We start from the raw sequence: 24,413 nt of genomic DNA on the forward strand, positions 1-24,413 counted from the left end.
ATCCCCTCCCTGCTAACGCTGTCAAAGATTTCACCCCATTGCTCCTTCCACTCTGGACTAAAATTATCAACAGCTCGCTCCAAGAAGGAACAATCCCTGACTCCCTCAAAGTTGGACAAGTCACACCTTTGCTAAAGAAACCTACTGCCGACCCATCCGACTTAAACAACTACCGTCCCATCACCAATATTCCCACTTTAGCCAAACTATTGGAAAAATGCGCACAACTACAACTGACTAAACACATTGATCAGTTTGATCTCCTCAACCCTCATCAATCAGGCTTCCGAGCAGGGCACAGTACTGAAACTGCGATGACCCACATAGTTGACGACGCCCTTCAAATCCTAGATCAAAATGATACCTGCCTCCTCATCCTTCTTGATCTCTCTTCAGCGTTCGACACTGTTAAACATGAGAATTTACTCGATCTTTTGAACACAAGAATGGGTCTATCTGGGACTGTTCTCAAGTGGTTCACCTCCTTTTTACACAACAGGTCGCAGAAATTCAAGAGTAACAACCTGATGTCCTCGCCAATACCTGTTTCGTTAGGCGTCCCCCAAGGATCCTCCCTATCACCACCCTTGTTCAACCTAGTTATGGAACCTCTCAACACCTTGCTACAAGCATCCAATGTACTTTTTCACATGTACGCAGATGACACCCAACTATATCTCAAATTACAATCCCCTAATGACATTCTACTCCTGAACTCAACGATCAGAAGCACCCAATCCTGGCTTGCTGATAATCATCTCAAACTCAATGCTCTGAAAAGAGAATTCCTTCTGATCTCACCTCCCGCGAAGATTTCTACCACTCAAACCTGGCTTAAACAGCTAACTGCACTCAATGTCCAACCCACCATAGTGGATTCAGCAAAATCCCTAGGCATAACTCTCGACTCCAATCTCAACATGCAGCATCATATCAGCAAGGCTACTAAGGGAGCGAACTTCCAAATCAATACCCTGAGGAAACTTAAACCCTTCCTACCAGCCAAAGACTGCAGTACAAGCACTAGTAATCCCGCGAATTGAATACGGCAGCATCGCCCTCTGCGGTCTCCCGTTACTGCACCCCTAAGAGCTTCTCTAAACGCTGCAGCGAGACTCATCACTGGATCAAAAAAACACTCGCATATCTCCCCTGACTTGAAATCCTTGAACTGGCTGCCTTTTGAAGCCAGAATACATCTGAAAATCGCCTGCATGACACACAAGGCTGGACACCTGAGCTCTCCCGGATACCTCACTCAGAAGCTGTCAATCTCTGGCGGATCTAGAAACACTAGAGGCACAAACAATCTTCTGCTAAAACCTCGAAGATCCCGGAAGGAAAAAACGTATAAACGCTCTTTCTCAGGAATGGCACCCAGGATCTGGAACTCACTTCCTCCTGAAACCAGGCTCATCTCCTCCATCACACTTTTTAAGAAAGAAGTAAAAGCTATTCTCATGGCCAAATACACTTGACCTATTAACGTGGATCTGTAAAGACTCTACACCGATCTGTATTATTTTGCTCGAACTCTACGACTATGTGTCTCACCTGTATTATTGACCTACCTGACTACCTATGCACACATTCATATGTAATATTTGCATTATTGATGTACCTGTTCTACTTTGCTCCCTCACATACCTACCCATCTCACTTATTACGTTTAATTTCGCTATACCTAATGACCTGCTACTCACTCTATGGTTGTATTCCCGGCTTTGTAAAGCGCTCTGATATCTGCAAAGATCTTGTTCGCGCTAAATAAAACTTTCAAAATAAAAATAAAAAATAGGGCGGTTGGACTCACTTTTAGCCCGAACGGCTGAATGGATTTCCACGAAACTTGGCAAAATTGTAGGGACTGGTAGCCCGATGTGCCTTTGCTATGTCTCAAGATATGTGCTCCAGTGAATTTTGAGTAATTTAGGTTAAAAAAAAAATATAGATCTATAAGCGCGCACCGGTACGCGCACCGGGGCACGTACCGTATGCGTAACGCGAGTACGCGAGCGGAAAGCTGATTGGTTCACGGGTGTCTGTCAACATTCCAAACAGACCGGAGCGGCCGCCATCTTGTGTCTCCGGTAGGATCGAGACACAAGAGGTGCCAAAACAAAGGGGGAAATAACAAAAAGGGGGCAGGGTAGACCCCCCCTGACCCCTAGGTTTGTTGTGGGGGTCATAAAAGGGCCCCCGCCGCATAAAAAATAAATTAAAAAAAATGTCGATTTTCGCGAGGGGAGCGCCCGGTACGCGCCCCGGTGCGCGTACCGGGGAGCGTACCCTGGAGAAAAAACAATGACAGACTTCTTTACAAATGTAGCATTTTTTAATACATTGGAGGTAGTTCTTTTTCATTTTTTAAGAACACAGCTCTTTGATGAGAATTGGAGGTAGCTCTGAAAAGAACTTTTGTTTTTCTTCTTTTTTTTAACAAAAACAAAAACAGGGAACTGGAAACAGCTCAACAGGAGCCCAAAAAAAAAAAAATTAGGCCTGGGGATGGCAGCGGTGGTTCTCGAGAGCTCGAACCAGGAGTGTGACACTTTGCTCCCCATAGCAAAGAAGATAGTCACATTTTCTGCATTTTATTATAGCCTGATTAAAAGCAGGCTGAATATTTGGTATCATCTCCTGCTCACGCCGACGCACAGAAGGTGTTGCTCCACCGGTAGAAGTAGAGCCACCATCCCTGGGAGCCTCTCGTGCCAGAGCCCTGACACTCTCCCGTGCATAGTTCTGGGGATGCTTCCTTTCCACGTGGCGTATCATCGTCCAGTTCCGGAAGCTGTATTTTTTTCTGGGATTTCCTCTCGATAAGATGGTGTGGCATATTTTACACTCCACCTTTGGAGCATTTACCTTCTTCTCCCCCTCTGGAATTTTGAAAAATTTCCAAATGAAATGTTCCTTCACAGTTCGTTCAGGAACCTCCTCATCAATGAAATCCTCTGTCTCATCACTGCTGCTGGATGCTCTTGCAGCCATGATAATAGAAGTAAATCTGTCACAGGTGCCAAAAGCAGGTCTTGCACTCAGAAAAGTGAAACAAGAAGTGAAGGAAATGGGTGGGGATTTCAGTCTTTGTAAAAAAAAAAAAGTTAGGAACCAATGAAAAGAGTTATTTCAAGGTCATATGACTTGTTACGCTTACGCTACGAGCTCTGGAGCGCTTCTGGGGGCGCGTAGCGTAAGCGCGTCAGGACATTGCGTGATCGTATGTGCTCGCGTGCTTCCGGGTGCGCTTACGCAGTGCGTCATATGACGCATCACGCGGTTACGCGAAACGTCACGATGTTGTTTTCGTTCGCGAGAATAGCGCTAACAGGATGCTCACCAGTACGCGCCCCGGGGCGCGCCGCAACATTGCGCTTACCCGTGCGTTCACCGGTACGCGCCCCAGGAGCGCTCCGGGGCAAAAAATAAAAAACTATTAAATAATTATACAATATAAAATTCGTTATAATTTTTTTTACTTTTTATACCTATAGAGATTTGCTATTAAAAAACCATTGAAATTCACTGAAAAAACCATAGGTTTCACACCAGTTATAGTTAGGAATTAGCATTTAAAAAACCTATTAAATTCACTGAAAAAACCATAGGTTTCACACCTGTTATAGTTAGCTGGATGTTTTACTCGCATAAAACCATTGAAATTCCCACGTTATAGTTAGTTGGACTCACTATAACTTGCGCGTGCAATGCACTGCTGATGACATCACATATTACATCACTCATGACATCACTGATGACACCATCCTTGTGACACAGTGACATACCTCCTTTCACTGTAATGTAACCCTTGAAACACATATTCAAAAATATAAACTATAATTTTCAAAAAAATGGAGATACCCATACCAGTTACAACAACCAATTCAATAATTCCACCATCTATATACACATCCACTCATTCACCAACAGTTCTATATAATCACTCATACGTATACTCGCTCATCATATGTAGTGATACACCTATACATCCTGTTACACACCGACAGTCATCCAAAAGATACTCTCACACATACTCACACATGCAAATAATCTATTGAACATCCATTTTTTTGCATATACAGCTATACACACACTACCACCTTACTTCTAAGGAACCTTACACATACTTACTCTCTTAAACAATCACTTATAGAAACACATACTTATTTAAACAGGAACTCTTACAATCCCTTACTCTCACATATAGTCACTTATATACATCAATATTCACATATACTACATTAAAACATATGTAGTTACTGATAAAGACAATAGTGAGACAGTCATTCAGTCAGTAACACACACATATACACAGTCACCCACCCATACAGTCCTGCACATATGCTGTCTTCAAAACATATACAAACAGAGAGTCAGTCACTCATGCATCTATGCTCTAAGTAATACCCCCACCAAACATATAGACACTCATATTGATATTAAAAAAAATCTAATAACCCATATACATACACATGTAGCTACTCACCAACCCATGCAGCCACTTATACACAAAGTGAAACACTAATCCATATATTTAAATATTTAAACATTACTCACTAACATATGTATACACTAAGATACACTTAATAAGCCAGTGAACCAATCAATTTTTTTAAAAAAAACATCCATGTAAACCCTTATTTAAACATTTATTCTTCCATCAACTTTTACATATACATATATAACACATTTTTTTTTAAATGCATACATTCACTGGATGGTGTCATCAGTGATGTCATGAGTGATGTCACTGACCATGTCATGAGTGATGTAATATGTGATGTCATCAGCAGTGCATTGCACGCGCAAGTTATAGTGAGTCCAACTAACTATAACGTGGGAATTTCAATGGTTTTATGCGAGTAAAACTTCCAGCTAACTATAACAGGTGTGAAACCTATGGTTTTTTCAGTGAATATATATATATATATATATATATATATATATACACACACACATATAAATATATACACACACATATAAATATATACACACACACATATATATATACACACACACACACACACACACACACACACACACACACACTAATACATACAGACACACAGCTGTATACTCAATTGTAATGTTATAAATTCCCTTTCCACCCAAAAAACCTACACCCACCCCAAACCTTATAATTCCCTTTCCACCCAAAAACCTAAACCCTAAAAGTTCCCTTTCCACCCAGAAACCCACACCCACTCTAAACCCTAAAAATACCCTTACAATCACCAAAAAAACATATCTACCCTAAACCGTAACATTACCTCTTGCCAACCAAAAACCCACACCCACCCTAACATTACCCTTGCTACTCAAAAACCCATACTCACCCTTAACCCTAAAAATACACTTGCCGCACAATAACCCAAACCCTAAAAATTCCCTTTCCACCCAAAAACCCATATCCACCCAAAAAATACCCTTGAAATCCCAAAAGCCCATACCCACCCTGAATCCTAATTATCCTTGCCACCCAAAAACCACTCACCCTTAACCCTAAATAACCCTTGCCACCCAAAAACCCATACCCACCCTAAACCCTAAATAACCCTTGCAGTCCCAAAAACCCATACCCACCATAATCCTAAAATTACCCTTGACACCCAAAAACCCAAACCCACCCAAAACTTCAAAAATACCCTTGCCACCCCAAAAATCCATACCCACCCTAAACCCTAAAAATACCCTTGCCCCCCAAAAACCCATACTCACCCCAAACCCTTAAAAATAGACTTGCCACCCTATATAATGCACGTAATACTTACCTTTAATACTTATAAAAATACTTACATTTAAATGTAATTTTTTTTTACTACGAGTATGCCTTTACCTTTAATGCATTTACAACAAAATTTGTTGTTGAGGTAATAGTTGAAAACACAATACTCGTAAAACAAAAATTGTAAAAACGTGGTAAAGACTGTCGTTGTTCTAGCCTTCGTTGTAAAGGCATCTCGTTGTTCAGCCTCCATTGTTAAACAGGTACTCCACTGACCCTTGGATACAGCTACAGTTTGACACTCCTAGTACAGATAGGCCTATAGTGGAGAACCCCATAGTTTGGTACTCTTGGTTTAAGATTACCTTCTGGACACTGAGATGTGAGGCAAGACTTTAATCCAAAATTCTCAGCACAAGGCAGTGTATTTAATAGGGCACTAGAGGTAATAATTTCCATAAAGCATCCCATCACCAGCAAACAGAAAACATTCCAACCCCACGTTTGCTCAACTTGTGTCCAAAGTATTCTTTTTAACCGTTAGTGCCTATTCCGTTTATGTTACAATGCTGTAACTGTGGTCTTAAAGGAAAACACTGAAAAAATGTGATAGCACATGTTTACATCCCAAAGCTTTCTTCTTCATCGTTAGGTTTTTCTGTGTCATTATAATTAAGGCTTAAGTTTTCCAGACAATACATAAACCCACAACAATGTGGTTTCTTAGTGGAATTATCATAAACTATCTTCCAAAACAAAAATTTCTAGTGGGCAGAGTTAGTGTTCTCAAATGGTCCCTAAAGTCCAATCCTGAGTTTCTGGGACTGGTCTAACGGAGGATTATAAGCTGAGGTGAATGCATTATTAGATTATGTTTAAGGGAAGTTCAACTTGATTATGAGTTATAATTCTCAAAGAAAAACAGCTTTTCAAGTCACCCTGTTTCAACAAAACAAATGATCCATCCTACCCCTTTCTGTCACTTCCTGTGTCAAAGAGATGGGTATTACACGTAACAGGCCCTTTCCACAAAGGTATTTTGGATTATGAAAAATAGTATTGCTTTACATATTCCTACGTGCCTTTGTGAACATCTAAAATGGGGTTATTCCCATGCTAGCCACACTCCTCGACCCAATGAGATTATCTACAAGAAGAGATTATTGGCACATACTGATGCCTTATTTTAGCTGTATATCCCAATCCCGGCCCACATTTTAGCAAACATTAAAATTCTAGCCCTGGACGTAAAGGGGCTTAATAGCACAATTAAGAGAAGGGCTATCGTGTCATATATCGAGAAATAGGGCGCATATATTTGCTTACTTCAGGAGACGCATCTCCTATCCAGTAATACTCACAAACTCCGTTCTAAGGCTTTTCCACAGCAATATTTTTCCTCACTCCCTACCAAAGAAACTGGAGTAGCCATTCTCATCTACCATAATTTCAAGGGGTTGTGGGAACAAGGGTATCTGAAATAAGGTGGTGGTTCCTGGCCTTCTCTATATCTATAGGCGCACACACGTTCACACTTGCCACTATTTACGCACCCACGAGGGCCAGGAGGCGTTTCTTCACAGAGCTAGCGGCCTTCCCAAAATGGCAACTACTTATAGGGGGTGACTTAAATACAGTGCTTTACAACCAACTAGACCGCTCAGCCGAATGGCAGGGACAAACAAGGGCCCTGTCCGAAAGCTGTAAAGAATTGCTGCAGGATCTAGGGTTAGTTGGCATTTGCCACGCCCTTCACTCCCACACAATGGACTACACATTCTACTCCAATTGCCACAAGACCCATGCCAGGATTGATTATTTTATAGGCTCCCAATCCATGCTCCCACTGGCGCATAATTCAGACATCGAGCCCCGTGCGCTTTTGGACCCTGACATTAGTGGTTCCCCCGCGGACAGACCACCATACTCCTGGCAGTTGCGGGATACTCTTCTCCACTGCCCTGAGGTGGTACAGCGCTTGACCAAGACATTGGAGGAATTCTTATCTTTCAATGACACTCCGGATGTCTCAATAGTGTCCCTATGGGAAACGCTCAAGCTAGTGGCAAGAGGCGACTTCATCGCCATATACTCGGCGGACAACAAGATCCGCAGAGAAAAAAAAGAGAAGAGCTCTCTAAACAAATGTTAGAATTAGATGGAATGCACAAGCAGCTCGGGGTGCCTCTGGTGTGGCGGCAGCTGGAGGCTGCGCATTCCCAGCTGGCTAGTCTCGACTGGGCTGAATTGTACACTGCACTGCACAGCAACTGTCCGAGTGGGATACCCTAAATTATCTGCGGGGAATAACCCATTCCCAGCTGACCCCGGACCAGGCCTCCACTTTAGGTAGCCCAATCCGCATTGAGGAGGTGATCTCAGCCATACCCCGACTCAAACACGTTAAATCTCCAGGTTCAGATGGGTTTACTGCTATTTTTTTACAAAACCTTTTACACCACTCTAGCCCCGATATTAACCAGACTCTTTAAAGCAATTGGTGACAGCTCGGTTGTCCTGCCCACAATGCTTCTCGATTCAGTTGTTGTCCTCCCTAAAACCGGTAAGGATAGCCGGCACTGTGCTTCAAACCAGCCAATATCCCTGCTCAACATTGATTTAAAGCTCTTTAAAGGAATACTGGCTGCTAGGTTGGGACCACTGATGATGGGTCTTGTGGACCCGCATCAAGTGGGGTTTGTGGTGACAAGACAATGTGGGGACAACATACAGAGACTACTCCACCTCCTGGACAAGGCCCGCCACCAATCAGAGGAACGGGTGATGCTGTCTGTCGACGCTGAAGAAAGCGTTCGACAGGGTGCAGTGGCCAATTTTGGAGGCCACTCTGGAGTGGTTTGGGGTGGGGAAATGAGTGTTCAATAGCTATAGCCGCCCCTCGGCCCGGGTAAATGGATATATCTTAGAGCCCTTTCCAATAGCACGTGGAACAACACGGGGTTGCCCACCCTCCCCGTTATTTGCCCTGTATATGGAGCCCTTGGCTACGACGGCGCTAGCGAATCCTCAGATCATCGGGGTTCGGTTTGGGGGAGAGCGCCATATCATGAGTTTATATGCGGACAATGACATTGCTACACTCAAGGCCCCTACGACATCTATACCGGCCTTCCTCACATAAGTAGAGAAGTCTGCCGAAGCCTCTGGCTTTCGGGTCAATGTGTCCAAGTCACAAGTTCTGGGGTTCTCTTTACAACCTTCTACTAAGGAAGCTCTTAAACAGATATATCTGATTCAGTGTGACCTGGAGTCAATACCGTACTTGGGTATAAAGCTGGCAACCTCAATTCAGGATACAGTCACTCTAAATTACACCCATCTCGGGTCACAGACTCAGCGGGACCTCCATCGTTGGCGACCATTTGGCCTCTCCTGGCTGGGCCTAGTGGAGGCACTCAAAATGAGGGTGCTTCCGAAAATATGATACCTCTTCCAAACATTGCCTGTGGAGCCTCTCCCTAGCATTTTGAAATCACTTCAAAAAGAGTTTCTCTCCTTCGCCTGGGCAGATAAAAAACCCAGGATAAATAGGGACTTGAGCTATAGACCCCCAGGGGAGGGCGGCCATGGGATTCCCAATACAGATCGCTACTATCGGGTCACTCAGCTGTGGGTTCTGTTGGAATGGTCCCAAGGTGAGTCTGAAGAACACTGGCTTTTTATGGAGCGTGCCTCGGCTGGTCAGTCCTTGTGGAAGATACCCTTTATCCATAAAACCCATCACACCGCAGAGCTCTACAGGTCACCGGTCACGCTGGCAACTCTAAGGGCCTGGGATGCGACTGCTGTACGCTGCGGCCTTAGTTCCTTCTCATCGCCGCTCACACCCATAACCAACAATTCTGATTTCACCCCGAGACAATCAGCCACTTCTTCGATGCGGAGGGTCCCTGGACCTTCGAGGATTTCCGCTCAGGCTTTGCATTGCCGGAGACCGAGCGATACCATTATCAGCAGGTACGCCACTGGGTTATGCAGCCCTGGAAGCGCCAGGGGGCAGAGAGACTGCTCACCCCATATGAGAAGTGGTTGCATACCAAACAGTCGGTTTGAAAGCTTTTATTCGGTTAAATAAATCAAAAATATAAGCAAAAACAGTCCTAAATCAATCTTCACAATAATAAAGTTACAAAAGCAACGAGATAATAGACAATATATTCATAAAATTCATAGACACATAAAATCCTGGTACAGTAAGTGCAAATACATGATTCATATATAGACCTTGGCGATTTATATAAACATGTATGATCCTAGTACAAAAAGTGCAAGTGCAAAGGTTACATAAAATACCCTATAGATCGTGTGATCAAATAGCGATGATCATTGATTTCCCATTGCTAATAGCTTTCAAGAGATATGTTGCTGTATAAAAACACAATCCTGGTTCCTCTAATCTAAAGAGCAAATTCATAGCATCTTTAGTGGATCTTATGTTATAATATAGAAAGAACGGTTTTAAATAACATTTCCTAAAATTAGAATACAATTTACAAAATAATAACATATGGCAGCAGCTTTGGTGGGAGACTCCATCGAATGGGCATGGTTGGGTAGAACCCTGTTTCATAACAGAAAAATTGACAGTATGATGTATAGTACCCAATCTTAGTCGTGTTAACACAAATCGATGTGATGCTCTTGTCACGACTGACAGGTAACTTTGAAACCCCTGTTTAAGATCCAGTTGCAGATAAAAGATGTAAGTTGTTTGGTTCCTAAAAACACGAGAGCGGGCCTCTATTTTGTGAGCTAGTAGGGTTGATTTTATCTCACTTCTAGCGACAACATCTGCACATTCAGGATCCAGTTGGATATCACAATTGAACAAAAGTTTAAACCAGTGAAAGATATAATTAAGCCAAGGGATTCTTGAGCAATTCTCCATTTTAAGGCAATCCCGTATTATAGATTGAGTAAACAAGGTCTCCTCTTTTGACCATATAGATTTCCAGAGTAAAAGAGGGCGCAATGAAGCCAAATCAGAGATATATTTAATGCCCACTTCACGGTGAATAATTTCCGTGGGGCACACAACAGGCGTTTTAAAAATGAATTTTCGGTTTGTTGTAATAGATTGCTTTGGTAATGTCCCCAAACCCCTGCACCGTAAAGTGTGGCAGTGACACATCGTATCTCGTAAATTGTCAACATATCACTGATACGCCGATTGCCCAGTTTAGCAGCGAATCTAAAAATACCATTTATATTCCTCAGCATCTTAGCATGGGCATTATCCTGTTCCTGTGCCCAAGACCCGTTCCCTGCAAAGGTAATACCCAGGTAGCAAAAGGTTTTGACTGTCAGGACCTTAGAGCCTTCTATGTAATAAGATCTGGATGTAATTGGGTTCCTGCCACAAGCCATAACAAAAATTTTAGATTTATTAATTAAAAGCTTTCTTTTTGCAATAAAAACGGTAAAATTATCAATAAGACGCTGTAACCCGATGGGGGTGCGAGAGAGTAAAACCGCATCGTCAGCGTATAAAAGAATTGGAATGGGATTCGCGTCCACCCTCGGGGCATCCGACTAATAATTTCAGGACTGCGTCCACATCATTGATAAACAATGAAAAAAGTAGTGGAGCTAGGACGCAGCCCTGTCGAATGCCTCTTTTAACTTTAAAAAAGGGGGTATATTCACCTGAATAAATGTACCACACCTTGCTAGACAGTTCCTCATAAAGTCTTGCCAGGAAATAAACTTTCTCTTTAGGGGCACCCATTTCCAGCAATAAGGACCATAGGATAGAGTGGTCTACCAGATCGAAAGCGCTGCTAAGGTCTGCAAAACATAAATATAAATTACCCTCATTTGCTAGGGTATATTTGCCAATCAAGAGGTCCAAGTTGACACGCTGCTCTAATGTGCCAACTCCTTTTCTAAATCCATATTGTACTTGTGTAAGGATCGACTTCTCGGTAGGCTTCTAGTCTTGATAGCATGACCCGGCTCATAATCTTTATAGACGAGTCCAGAAGGGAAATTGGATGGTAGTTACGGGCGTCGGTTTTTACTCCTTTCTTGTGTATTGGTATTATAATTGACTGACCCCATGATAAAGGAAATTGGGTCACAGCGGCAACGTTAAAAACTCTGGCTAAAAACGGGGAGCATAGAGCCATTTCATTTTCATAAAGGTCTAACGGGACCCCATCGGGTCCCGGTGCCTTCCCCCCCTTGCTACTAGTTATAGCCTCGGTGACCTCCTCTATCCTGATTGACAAGGGTATAATTGGCCAATCAGTAGGAGGTTGGGTGGACAAAAAGGCATCTCTGTCAGTGGGATTAAAAATGTTTGAAAAATGCTCTACCCAGCAATTACAATTAATGTAGGAGTTGAGTTCTGGGATATGATCCTTCAAAAAGGATCTATTGACCGTGTCCCAAAACAATATATTGTTTTTTGTATCTGCGGCTTGACTTAGATCTTCCCAGGCTACTTCTTGAAGCTCTGCTTTTCTGGTTTTAATGGCTGAGGCATATGCTGCGCGTAGAACCTTAATTGTATCTGGGTTTCTCGGTTCACACCCAAGAGCTTGTTTAAGGCAACGTAAGGCCGCAGTACAATTACCATCGAACCAGCTTACCTTGGGTTTTTTATTTCCACGGGCTGGTGTCGTCGGTAAAGTCTCAATGGAAATATTGATCTTAGTGAAATTAGCAAGCATCAATTGAGGGTCGACCGCGTCCCTTAAACATACTTGGATTTCATTTTGACAATGCATAATAACATCATGTTGAATTTTTAATGGATCCAACCCAACCCATTTTATTCGGACACCATTCGGTCTGATGGGTGCAATGGGCGGACTATTAACATCGGTTACATTTTTAAAACCCCAGCATAATAGGTAAAGAGAGACACTATTATGGTCGCTAGTTGGTTGGACCGTTATTCAGGATGGCAAAAACAAATGTGCACTGTTACATGAGATTACAATATGATCAATATTGGACATAGCATTCCTTCCTGTAAAAGTGGGTCATTTCAAATTTTGTTTATCGGTAACACATTGCAACAATTCTAAATCCAGCTTATCAATAACATTATTTAAAGCTGTACCATATTCGCAGTGGGGAAAATGCATATAGCAATCATCGTCAGAATCCCCTCTCCTGAGTCCACAAACTTTAGTCAATGATAATGGACATGCTTGAACATTAAAATCACCAACCCAAAGGAGAATAATAGATTTTCTAATGGTACTCGTCAGCCTATCAAGTTCCCTTTCCAAGGCATGGACGACTGGCCCTCGGGGTGAGTTAAACACATTATTGTAAAAGTTAATCAGAATGACATCTTTACCCCCGGCAGATATGAGCCACATAATCTGGGAATGGGTACCAACAGTAGTGCAACACTTGATCCTACATTTTACCAGTTGAGTAGAGATCAAAATCAAAAGGCCTCCCTTTGCTCTGCCTGAAGGGGAGGCCTGGGCTGGGAGCCAATGGGAAGAAAAACCCTCTATATAGATTGGTTCAGTACTCCATGTTTCTTGTAGACATATGATATCATTTTCGGCTGTTAGAAAATCAGACCAAGAAAGCGTGCCTATTTTGCTTTTAAGACCAGAGATATTCCAGGTAGTCACTTGATACCCATTACACATATTAACCTCGTAGGCTTCCTGAAAGGGTACTTCATGGCCCCCAAGTCACTAGTAAGAGGTGATTCTACTGGAACTTGGTCTAAATCACTATGAGTGGTTGGTTTCCGTAAATCATTTCTAGGTAGCACCCCGCCCTGCTCTATCGTATGTGGGTTTGTCTTATCAGATGGATTACCTTTGAAAACTTTGTTCCCATTTTAGGGTCTTCTAATACATATCTTTCCTGTACTGTCTGCCTAGACTGGGTGGACCCATAACGTCAATCATTAATATCAAGGTTGCTCAAGGCCTGATATCTGTTGGCAACTGGAATAGCAAAATTAGGTAAGGTAAGGAATGGGGTGGGAGCTAACAATGGTCCATTTCTAAGCTGGCTACCATTTCCATGCATCGCCATCAAAGGTCTATAAAAATACCCTAGAGGGAGAAGGGTAGTATTAAATTCCCGGGGGGAGGGTGGTGGTGCATTTTTAAGTGTATTATTTGCCCAGTTTGGAGACCGAAAATGGATGATGATGATGCAATCCCCTGCAAAACATTTTTAAGGGGCCCGATCCAGCCCACTCTACGTGTTGTCAAAATCTGACTTACCCCTTCCACTGGATAGCCACAATTATTGGTCAAAAAGAACACTACTTTGTTATAAGTGAACCATGGTCTTCTACCTGACCAGGTTGAAGTCTGGGTACGTTAGCCAATATTGCGACATAGGCACTACATTCAGGGGTAGATTTATAGACGTTACAGATTTTCCATCCTCATAAACTGTGGCTTTTAGACTATCGGACTTTGCAGGATCAGGTCTAACAGAGTTACCCGGCTTAGTCTCTACACATACCTTCTGGGTTGGGATAGATCTATAACTATTATTAGAAGATTTACCTAAATTGGCATCCTTTTCCTTATTCACCACCTCTACACTATTGTTCCCTTCCTTAGCAGTATTAGTATGTTTGCTGTCTAAAATAGTAATCTGGTTGGTGGGGTCCGCAACAGCTACTTTCTGTAGAGTTCTAATCACCTCATTTTGAAATTTATCATTGACATTGGCCAGTGATCCGCTAATCTTATGGATTTCTCTCGCCAAAGTGTCTAGCTTGTCATAAAGCGGCCTTAAGAGGTTATCACCTTCTCAGAGATATCCGCTAAAGTTAGGCCGTACTGTGGGAGGTCTAATTTAGCAGATGAACCTAGTTTCCCTGTGTGAGTATTCTTTTTATTTTTTTTTGTCTTGGGGTTAGGATTGGCGTTCTCTTGTTCTATGTGATTCTTTCTGCATCCCCTAATCTTTTTCTGAGGCGGAGGGCTTCCAGGGGTAATCAAAGTAGGAGTCAAAGATAATCGGGTATAGTCTCCGTTAATGCCTTCCGCTCTATTGTCGTCAGGGGCTGTCTCCTCGACTAGCAACGGGAGGTTAGTCGATTTATCAAATAGATTCTCGCTTGAAGGGCTTCTGAAGGCCCTGGCCTCGGGCCCCTGATCTCCCCCATATGACTAGATCCCATAGACAGACGTCTCTCAGTACGGTCTATTTGTTCTGAGAGCACGTTTACTGCTTTAACCACATATGTATCAATCGTAGTACAGGATTTATCAATATATACGGCTTGGCATGCTAACTCCTTGCCATAATGTTACAAGTAGGTAAAGCTCCAGTGATAGGGCCTTACTGCTATCAATAAAGTGGAATATGAGTTAACCTTGATTAAAGTGACAAGTGCCTCATGGCTATCAATAAAGAGCAATGATAGGTTGACCTTGGTTAAAGTGACACGTGCCTCACTGCCAACAATAAGGTGCAATGTATAGGTTGTCCTTGATTAAAGTGACGCGTGCCTCACGGCTATCAAAAAAGTGCAATGATGGGTTGACCTTGGTTAAAGTGACGCGTACCTCGCCGCTAACATTAGAGTACAATATAGGTAAACTTTGTTTAAAGTGGTACATGCTATTCAGTACAGACTTAACTAAGGCGAGCTTAGTAATCTAGGCAACCCACTATAGACAAAAAGCAGGGTGGATCGGCCTCAAATGAGGTGGGGAGGGCTGGGCAATTAAACCCGATAAAAGTTAGCATATAAAAGTTAGCATAAAAGGGTAATCGATCCGAAAGTATTAGCAGCATACATGTCATTAAAGTGCAAATTTCGAGTAGGAGTAGTAATCACCAGGGTCTAGAATGAGTCAAATAAAATATTCGAGCCTCAAACTACTCACAAGTCAGGGTAGGCACAGAATAGTCAGGCTCAATACCTTTCCCCTGGTCCCAAGATTCGCTCCGGTCCTAGTTGTTAGAGAGGGGGCCCTGCCTCTTCCTGGTGATGACGGGCTAGGACGGGCCTGCCCATCGCCCGGGGGCCGCGCGTCCCGCACTGCGGGGGGCGCTCGCCGATTTTCTAGCGCCTCCGGGCGCAGGCAGGGGCGTCACAGGTGCGCCTTGTGACCCCGGGGCTGCTGGGAGTGGTAGTCTCGCTGGCCGTTTCCCTCACGGCGCGGAGAAAAAGAAAGAAGCACCCAGCCATTTCCCTTATGGCTTCCGTGCTGGTGCGGTTTCTGTGGGTGAGTTTCTAGCGTACCGCGCTGCGGGGGGCGCTCGCCGATTTTCTAGCACCTACGGGCGCACGCAGGGGCGTCACAGGTGCGCCTTGCGACCCCGGGGCTGCTGGGAGTGGTAGTCTCGCTGGCCGTTTCCCTCAAGGCGCGGAGAAAAAGAAAGAAGCATCCAGCCGTTTCCCTTACAGCTCCTGGGCTGGTGCTGTTGCTGCGGGTGAGTTCCTAGCGTCCCTCGCTGCGGGGGGCGGCGTCACAGGTGCGCCTTGTGACCCCGGGGCTGCTGGGAGTGGTAGTCTCACTGGCCGTTCCCCTCACGGCGCAGAGAAAAAGAAAGAAGCACCCAGCCATTTCCCTTACGGCTCCCGGGCTGGTGCTGTTGCTGCGGGTGAGTTCCTAGCGTCCCGCGCTGCGGGAGGCGCGCGCCGATTTACTAGCACCTCCAGGCGCAGGCAGGGGCATCACAGGTGCACCTTGTGACCCCGGGGCTGCTGGGAGTGGTAGTCTCGCTGGCTGTTTCCCTCACGGCACGGAGAAAAAGAAAGAAGCACCCAGCCGTTTCCCTTACAGCTCCCGGGCTGGTGCTCTTGCTGCGGGTGAGTTCCTTGCATCCCATGCTGCGGGGGGCGGTCGCCGATTTTCTAGCGCGTCCGGGCGCAGGCAGGGGCGTCACAGGTGCGCCTTGTGACCCCGGGGCTGCTAGGAGTGGTAGTCTCGCTGGCCGTTTCCCTCACGGCGCGGAGAAAAAGAAAGAAGCACCCAGCCGTTTCCCTTACGGCTCCCGGGCTGGTGCTGTTACTGCGGGTGAGATCCTACCAAACAGCCAAGCAAGCGTATCATCACAGAGCTTTACCACCTTCTGCGACCTCCAGAGCAGTTGGCTAAATCCACGGGACAGAGGTGGTGGGAGGCAGAATTGGGGCGTACACTATCACAGAAGGAACGGGGGACATTTTTTACTGGCTAGACACTCAGCGCGCAACATCTCCAGCATAGAAACTACTACCAAAATAGCGACATACTGGTATCTCACTTCCCCCAGACTACATAAGGGTAATCCAGGACGCTGCCCAGGTTGCTGGAGGGGTTGAGGGTCCGAGGGCATGCTGACACACCTGCTGTGAGCATGTCCAATGCTTGCATCATACTGGGAACAGCTCCTCGATGAGGTAGATAAACATTTCAATACACAAATACCACATTTATAGTTATAGTTAGTTATAGTTATTGATTTATATAGCGCTGAATCACCCATGAGGGTATCTCGGCGCTTAGGCTGTGGAACCCTTCCTGGCTCTCCCTGTGAGGGGCGGAGCCAGGCATCCCAGCGCTGGTGGGGCCGTTGTGGAGATTAAGCAAGCTATTGCCCAGAGTTGCACCGTGGGGCCCATGATTAGAGAAGGCGCCGAAGCGAGAATTATCGGGTCCGCGGACATTGATCCTAGACCCTGCCGCGTCGGGAATTGAACCCTGGTCCCGGGCCTGATCTCTGTTTCAGGGTCTGCCGCCTCTAACCAGTGAGCCACACTTCTCATTTCCCAGTGTATGTTCTCCTGGGGTCTGCCCAATACGCTTGCATTTCCCCTTAAATCACGCAGAGATAGGAAGATGGGAATTGCCTTGGGTGAGGCCCTTCAGAATATGCTATCCCATTGGGGCACAGATAGGACTCCCACGCTACAGGGGTGGTTACGCACGTTGTGGCATGGGTTGAGTATGGAAAGCATTTACCTTTCGCTTCAGGGGTGCGGTGCTTCCTTTGCGGAATTGTGGCACCCTTTCATAACACTGCTGAGCTCAGACTTCCGTGAACTAACCTGCCCCAGATATTTGCGTTTACTGCGTCTTCCCGCGCTGATACAGGATCCAGGCCAACCCTCACCAACGTGAGTCTCCCCACGATACCCCTGGTCTTTTCCTCTGTTGCTTTCTGGGATGGTGGTTGAGGGGCACGGAAAAGGGAGGGGGGTGGGGTTTTCTTTTCTTTGTGTCTTAAGCCCTATTGTCTTGCACATCTGCTTGGCTCTCGGCAGAGGGCATTGTATTGTTTTATTGCATTTTGTATTTATCAATAAAAAGATTTAAACCTAAAATGGGGTTATTCAGGGAATATTCATATACAATTAGCACAAATATAAAGAACTTTATCTTCTTTGCCTTTGTGAATCTGACACAAAATGTCCAACACCCTGTTAGTAGGAATGCATAAAACAGCACAGCTGTACTACTACTTCTTGTAATCATTAGGGTATTGTGGATCGGCCCCCATGAACTTGGGGACAAGATTGGACAGTGTTAGAAATGCAACCAGGATATGGATACGTGACTACATCCGTTGGGGATATCTATCCATAACATTTGATGGTCTTACAGCTAGGCAGTTCTCCATTATTCATTCCCACAGTGATCTTCTAAATGTTTACCTTTAACACCTGCAGCTCTCCATACATTTATGGGAGAAGATTTCCTATATAATTCAGATGCCAGTGAGATAAGAAAAAGTTGATGAAAGATTTATAAAAATTCGAGAAATCCCTCGGTTTCATTCCGTTCCATCATTTGGACCATTACAAAAATAAGTCATATATCCCAATCAGCCTTGGCCCTGCCACAAAAGAAGCAATCTAGACAGACTGCTAGGTAATCCATTTTAAGCAACAGCACAACTACCGTAAAAAGAATTTCAGGCTTATTGGAAGGTGCACTAGAATCGTTATCTCACACGCAGTAGTAGAACCCATCCTAAAAATGCCCCTCTCACTTTGAACACTGGTTTAAAGAACACGAAACAATATTCAAAGGATATGACTGAAAAAACACTTTTTCAGCACTATCGATTATTCTCTGTAGCATTCCATTTAATTGTTTTCAGCTTCTTGGGGAGCAGGGTTACAATTTAAACACTGTGAAAGGACTTTACCAGTTTTTTTTCAGGGAATATAGATTATCACATTAAACTGGTGAAATTGCATCAAAAATAGGAGCTCGGGGATATATCATAGCATCCCAACACAAACATGTCAACAGTAGCAAAATGGTGACGAAAATATTTTTGTTTGATTGTACCTACCGTGAACAACGTTATTGATACAGTCGAGATATTGCCTTCCTTCTTCGTCAAACATATACTGTCCACTGGCGCGCACAATCTTCATGGGATCATGAGAAAAGAAGAGCCTGCAAGATGATCTGCAAAATGGTAGAATTACAGCAAGGAAGACTATATCTTTCTGTGTGATAAATCTTGTGAAACTTATAGATGGACCAGCAGGGATGGACACCTCATTGTTTATGCAAAACAAAGTACACCCAAATGGGATTTACCTTACTTAAACATAAAATACCTAACAAAAGGCGCAAATCACAAGTAAGTACTCCCCCAGTTTCCAATTGCTTGTGGATTCAACTATTACAAGCAAGATGCGACAATTGCAGATATTAAGAGGTATTCACATATTTGAGCATTTACACCTGAGTAACCTGAGTAAATGCACTTAGAATAGAAATTGGAAATTTGCTATTTAATTTAGAATATTTTTGGTTTCTTACTTGTGGAAAACATTCTCCCAAAGGAGAAGCTCTTAAGAATCCAACAATTTGGTGGGGGCTCACTCCCCGTTCCCACCTTGGCTAGGGAACTTAATGCTACCCTTGAGAGGAGGAAACCTCTAACTGTATTCAGATTGGAAATGTACGTTAAATATTCTGTAAATGCCCACACAATGGCCCACTTGATGGGGTTCACTACTTTTCAAGGCATTTCATACTAGAACGCTCATTCCATATTCTTGAGAGTTGAAATGTTCACACAAAATGACACCATGCGTGTGTAATTTTACATATGATGAAAATCATTTGCAAGCTTGAATTTACATTTTGTGAAAAGCAAATGTGAAATGACAATGAACAATAAGAGACACCTATGCTAAACTTGGATGCACAAACATCCTGGCAAATTGGGCCCACAACATTTTCCCATTATACTTCTTTTCTCTTTCTTGGAATACTTGAAAATACACATCAATGAACTGTAACACACCAGGTCAACTGCTAAGTAGACAATCATCTACAATGCAATGGTTTCGCCTTTGGAAAAGTTAGACCTATTGGCATTGTAAATGACAAAATTTGTATTTATGTGCTGGTTTTGAAAACAGATAAATAAATGGCATTGTCATTTACATTGCCATTAGCTTAATCTCTGCAGTCACTCTGCAGTCCCTAGCACTCCCTAGTCACTCTGCACTCCCTAGCCCTCCCTAGTCACTCTACACTCCCTAGCACTCTGCACTCCCTAGCACTCTGCACTCCCTAGTCACTCTGCACTCCCTAGTCACTCTGCAGTCACTCTGCACTCCCTAGTCACTCTGCAGTCACTCTGCACTCCCTAGTCACTCTGCAGTCACTCTGCACTCCCTAGTCACTCTGCAGTCACTCTGCACTCCCTAGTCACTCTGCAGTCACTCTGCACTCCCTAGTCACTCTGCAGTCACTCTGCACTCCCTAGCACTCTTCAGTCACTCTGCACTCCCTAGCACTCTGCAGTCACTCTGCACTCCCTAGCACTCTGCAGTCACTCTGCACTCCCTAGCACTCTGCAGTCACTCTGCACTCCCTAGCACTCTGCACTCCCTAGCACTCTGCACACCCTAGCACTCTGCACACCCTAGCACTCTGCACACCCTAGCACTCTGCACACCCTAGCACTCTGCACTCTGCACTCCCTAGCACTCTGCACTCTGCACTCCCTAGCACTCTGCACTCCCTAGCACTCTGCACTCCCTAGCACTCCCTAGCACTCTGCACTCCTTAGCACTCCCTAGTCACTCTGCACTCCCTAGTCACTCTGCACTCCCTAGTTACTCTGCACTCCCTAGTCACTCTGCACTCCCTAGTCACTCTGCACTCCCTAGCACTCTGCACTCCCTAGCACTCTGCACTCCCTAGAACTCTGCACTCCCTAGCACTCCCTAGCACTCTGCACTCCCTAGTCACTCTGCACTCCCTAGTCACTCTGCACACCCTAGTCACTCTGCACACCCTAGTCACTCTGCACTCCCTAGCACTCTGCACACCCTAGCACTCCCTAGCACTCTGCACTCCCTAGCACTCCCTAGTCACTCTGCACTCCCTAGTCACTCTGCACCCCCTAGCACTCCCTAGCACTCTGCACTCCCTAGCACTCTGCACTCCCTAGCACTCTGCACTCCCTAGCACTCCCTAGTCACTCTGCACTCCCTAGTCACTCTGCACTCCCTAGTCACTCTGCACTCCCTAGTCACTCTGCACCACCTAGTCACTCTGCACCCCCTAGCACTCCCTAGCACTCTGCACTCCCTAGCACTCTGCACTCCCTAGCACTCTGCACTCCCTAGCACTCCCTAGTCACTCTGCACTCCCTAGTCACTCTGCACTCCCTAGTCACTCTGCACTCCCTAGTCACTCTGCACCACCTAGTCACTCTGCACTCCCTAGTCACTCTGCACTCCCTAGTCACTCTGCACCCCCTAGTCACTCTGCACTCCCTAGTCACTCTGCACTCCCTAGTCACTCTGCACTCCCTAGTCACTCTGCACTCCCTAGCACTCTGCACTCCCTAGCACTCCCTAGCACTATGCACTCCCTAGCACTCCGCACTCCCTAGTCACTCTGCACTCACTACTCTGCACTCACTACTCTGCACTCACTACTCTGCACTCACTACTCTGCACTCACTACTCTGCACTCACTACTCTGCACTCACTACTCTGCACTCACTACTCTGCACTCACTACTCTGCACTCACTACTCTGCACTCACTACTCTGCACTCACTACTCTGCACTCTCTACTCTGCACTCTCTACTCTGCACTCTCTACTCTGCACTCTCTACTCTGCACTCTCTACTCTGCACTCTCTACTCTGCACTCTCTACTCTGCACTCTCTACTCTGCACTCTCTACTCTACACTCTCTACTCTACACTCTCTACTCTACACTCTCTACTCTACACTCTGCACTCACTAGTCTGCACACTCACTAGTCTGCACACTCACTAGTCTGTGCACTCACTACTCTGCACACTCACTACTCTGCACTCACTACTCTGCACTCACTACTCTGCACTCACTACTCTGCACACTCACTACTCTGCACTCACTACTCTGCACTCACTACTCTGCACTCACTACTCTGCACTCACTACTCTGCACTCACTACTCTGCACTCACTACTCTGCACTCACTACTCTGCACTCACTACTCTGCACTCACTCTGCACTCTGCACAAAGATCCGTTACAATTAAAATAAAATAAAACGATGTGTAAAAAATTATATGAAGTAATCTTCCTCGAGTTTTTCTAGCACCCAATTCTCTCCCTTCCTTCCCCCTTCTAGCTCCCCACCTCACCTTCTGCCCACACTATTTCAGATTATGCTGTGAATGTGTGCAAGTATTTATTTTACTTAGTGCAGTTTTATATAGCGTAAACTTTTCTAGCACCCGATTCTCTCCCTTCCTTCCCCCTTCTAGCTCCCCACCTCACCTTCTGCCCACACTCTTTCAGATTATGCTGTGAATGGGGGATGGCGGGCAAAAAGAGATGGGGTGAAGGAGGGACGAGGGGGTCGTAGGGAGGGGGTGGGGCGCCAAGGACGGATGGTGGACGTGGTATACAAGGACGAGGGAGGGATAGAGTTATTGGGTGTAGGGATAGGGAGGGTCGTAGGAAGGGGGTACGAAGGGAAGGGGCCGGAATGGAAGGGGGGAGACGAGGGAGGAGATGAAGAGAAGAAACGGCAGGAGAGCTGAAGGAAGGGGGCCGGACAAGCTGGCTGCAGAGGGAAGAATGGCTGAGTGAAACCGGGTAGTGGAGAGAAGGAGGGACGAAGTGAAGGAGATGTGAGAAGGATAGGATGAGAGGGTTGGAAGGGAGCCTGGCTGAGGCTCGGCAGGGGCTGGAGCTGAATAACAGGCGGAATGCAGCGGGGGTCTGTGTGGAGTGATGGAGGGGTAGGTGAGGCGAAGGGTCGTGAACTGATGGTGGGAAGAAGGGGCACCAGAGGAGATGACGGACTCAGGAGAGACAGGCAGGGAGGAGGAAATGAAGGGGAGGTGGACTGAGAGATTGGGGTAACTGGAAGGCGTCTTGGAATGAAGGTTTGGCAAGTATAGAGCCGAGACAAGAGTGAAGGGATGGGTGAAAGGGGCTTAGGGGGTCGTGGTAGATGACACTCGGGAGGGGTGGTGTTCGAGGTGATGTAGAAATGACCACATATCATTGATAGGCTGGTGCAGACGAAAGAGGCATATCTATGTGTGAGCAAAATGCAGACATAGAAAACCTGCCGGACATGTCATCATGGACATCCACAAAAGCGGTGAGCAGGGTTGTACTATGCACACGAGTACACATTGTGGTTATTTTGCCGTTTTATATAGCGCAAACTCGACCCGAAAGTATCAGTGCGCTGTACGCGAGCACCAGTTGCATTACGGACGGACACATTCATTTTTAGGCAGGGGTAGATAAAGTGATTTGTCCAGAAACACAGGATGTCGAGGCTGCCAAGACTCGAACGCGGATCCCCAGCTTCAGAGTCGGCCGTTCCAGCCCCTAAGTCACGAGAATGGCTGCGCTGCGTCTCTGCGGGGCGTTCACAGAAGCTAGAGCCAGTGTTTGTGGGCAGCAATCTACATAGATACATCAAAAGAAGCAACGAGACAAGTGGTGTGCTGCACAGAGACCCAGGCTGTGCGTGATCCTCCCAAAACACATTTACGCGAGCACATACCCAGAGGCTGCAGTGTGCACCCCTCTCTAAAAGCATTCACGCTAGCGCGGAGACCATGTGTGCACCCCTCTGTAAACACACACTGCATGTTTGGTCGCTGGTACGAGAGTGGGAGGGGGGAGGGTTAACTGGCACACGGACAGCAGGAGGGGGGGAAGGAACGGGCACACGGACAGCGGGAGGGGGGCGGGAACGGACAGCGGGACATCGCACAACCCACCCCTGAAAACGCCATTTTGGAAGTGTGGCGAAAACAAAGCTTAAAAAAAATAAACCACCGCCGCATGACGAGTGCTAAGGGGCGGGATGAGTAAAAATCGTGGGAACGCCCATGAATCTGCTCGAGGAATGAGTGACGCATCTCTGTTCCAATGGCTAGCCTCCATTTATGGAGCTAGCCAATGGGACAGAGAGGCGGGATGAAGCCCCATACATGTAAACAAAAGTTTTTCTTGCGCAGCTTTCGGCGAGGCCAAACCTAAAAAGCAAAGATGCTCTTTGTGAGTAACATTTGGAAGTCGTTCCAAGGGCACAATAGCAAAGTGGCTAAAATAGAAGGGAAAGTTTGGCATCCACACTGAAACTGATAGAGAAAAATTATTTATAAAAGCCAAATAAGAAAAATACATGATTTTACATTAAAACAAACTGCTTGTTGTGTTAAAAAGCATACACCATAGCTGTTTGGCACCCTGGATTCATGTTGAATAAAGATTCAAAGG

At 45.4% G+C, this 24,413-nt stretch overlaps 1 protein-coding gene across 2 annotated transcripts in view; it reads right to left on the bottom strand.

The window, feature by feature from the left end:
• The window catches only part of LOC144769250 (5-phosphohydroxy-L-lysine phospho-lyase-like), a 479,590-nt gene that overhangs the window by 356,705 nt on the left and 98,472 nt on the right, over positions 1 to 24,413 (bottom strand). For both annotated transcript variants that reach the window (XM_078653309.1, XM_078653310.1), the window contains exon 2: positions 18,989 to 19,107. In XM_078653309.1, the coding sequence (XP_078509435.1) occupies positions 18,989 to 19,107 (119 nt within the window). The remainder of the gene's footprint in view (positions 1 to 18,988; positions 19,108 to 24,413) is intronic.

Source organism: Lissotriton helveticus, chromosome 7 (genome assembly GCF_964261635.1).
Source record: "Lissotriton helveticus chromosome 7, aLisHel1.1, whole genome shotgun sequence".
NCBI classification, from domain to species: domain Eukaryota; kingdom Metazoa; phylum Chordata; class Amphibia; order Caudata; family Salamandridae; genus Lissotriton; species Lissotriton helveticus.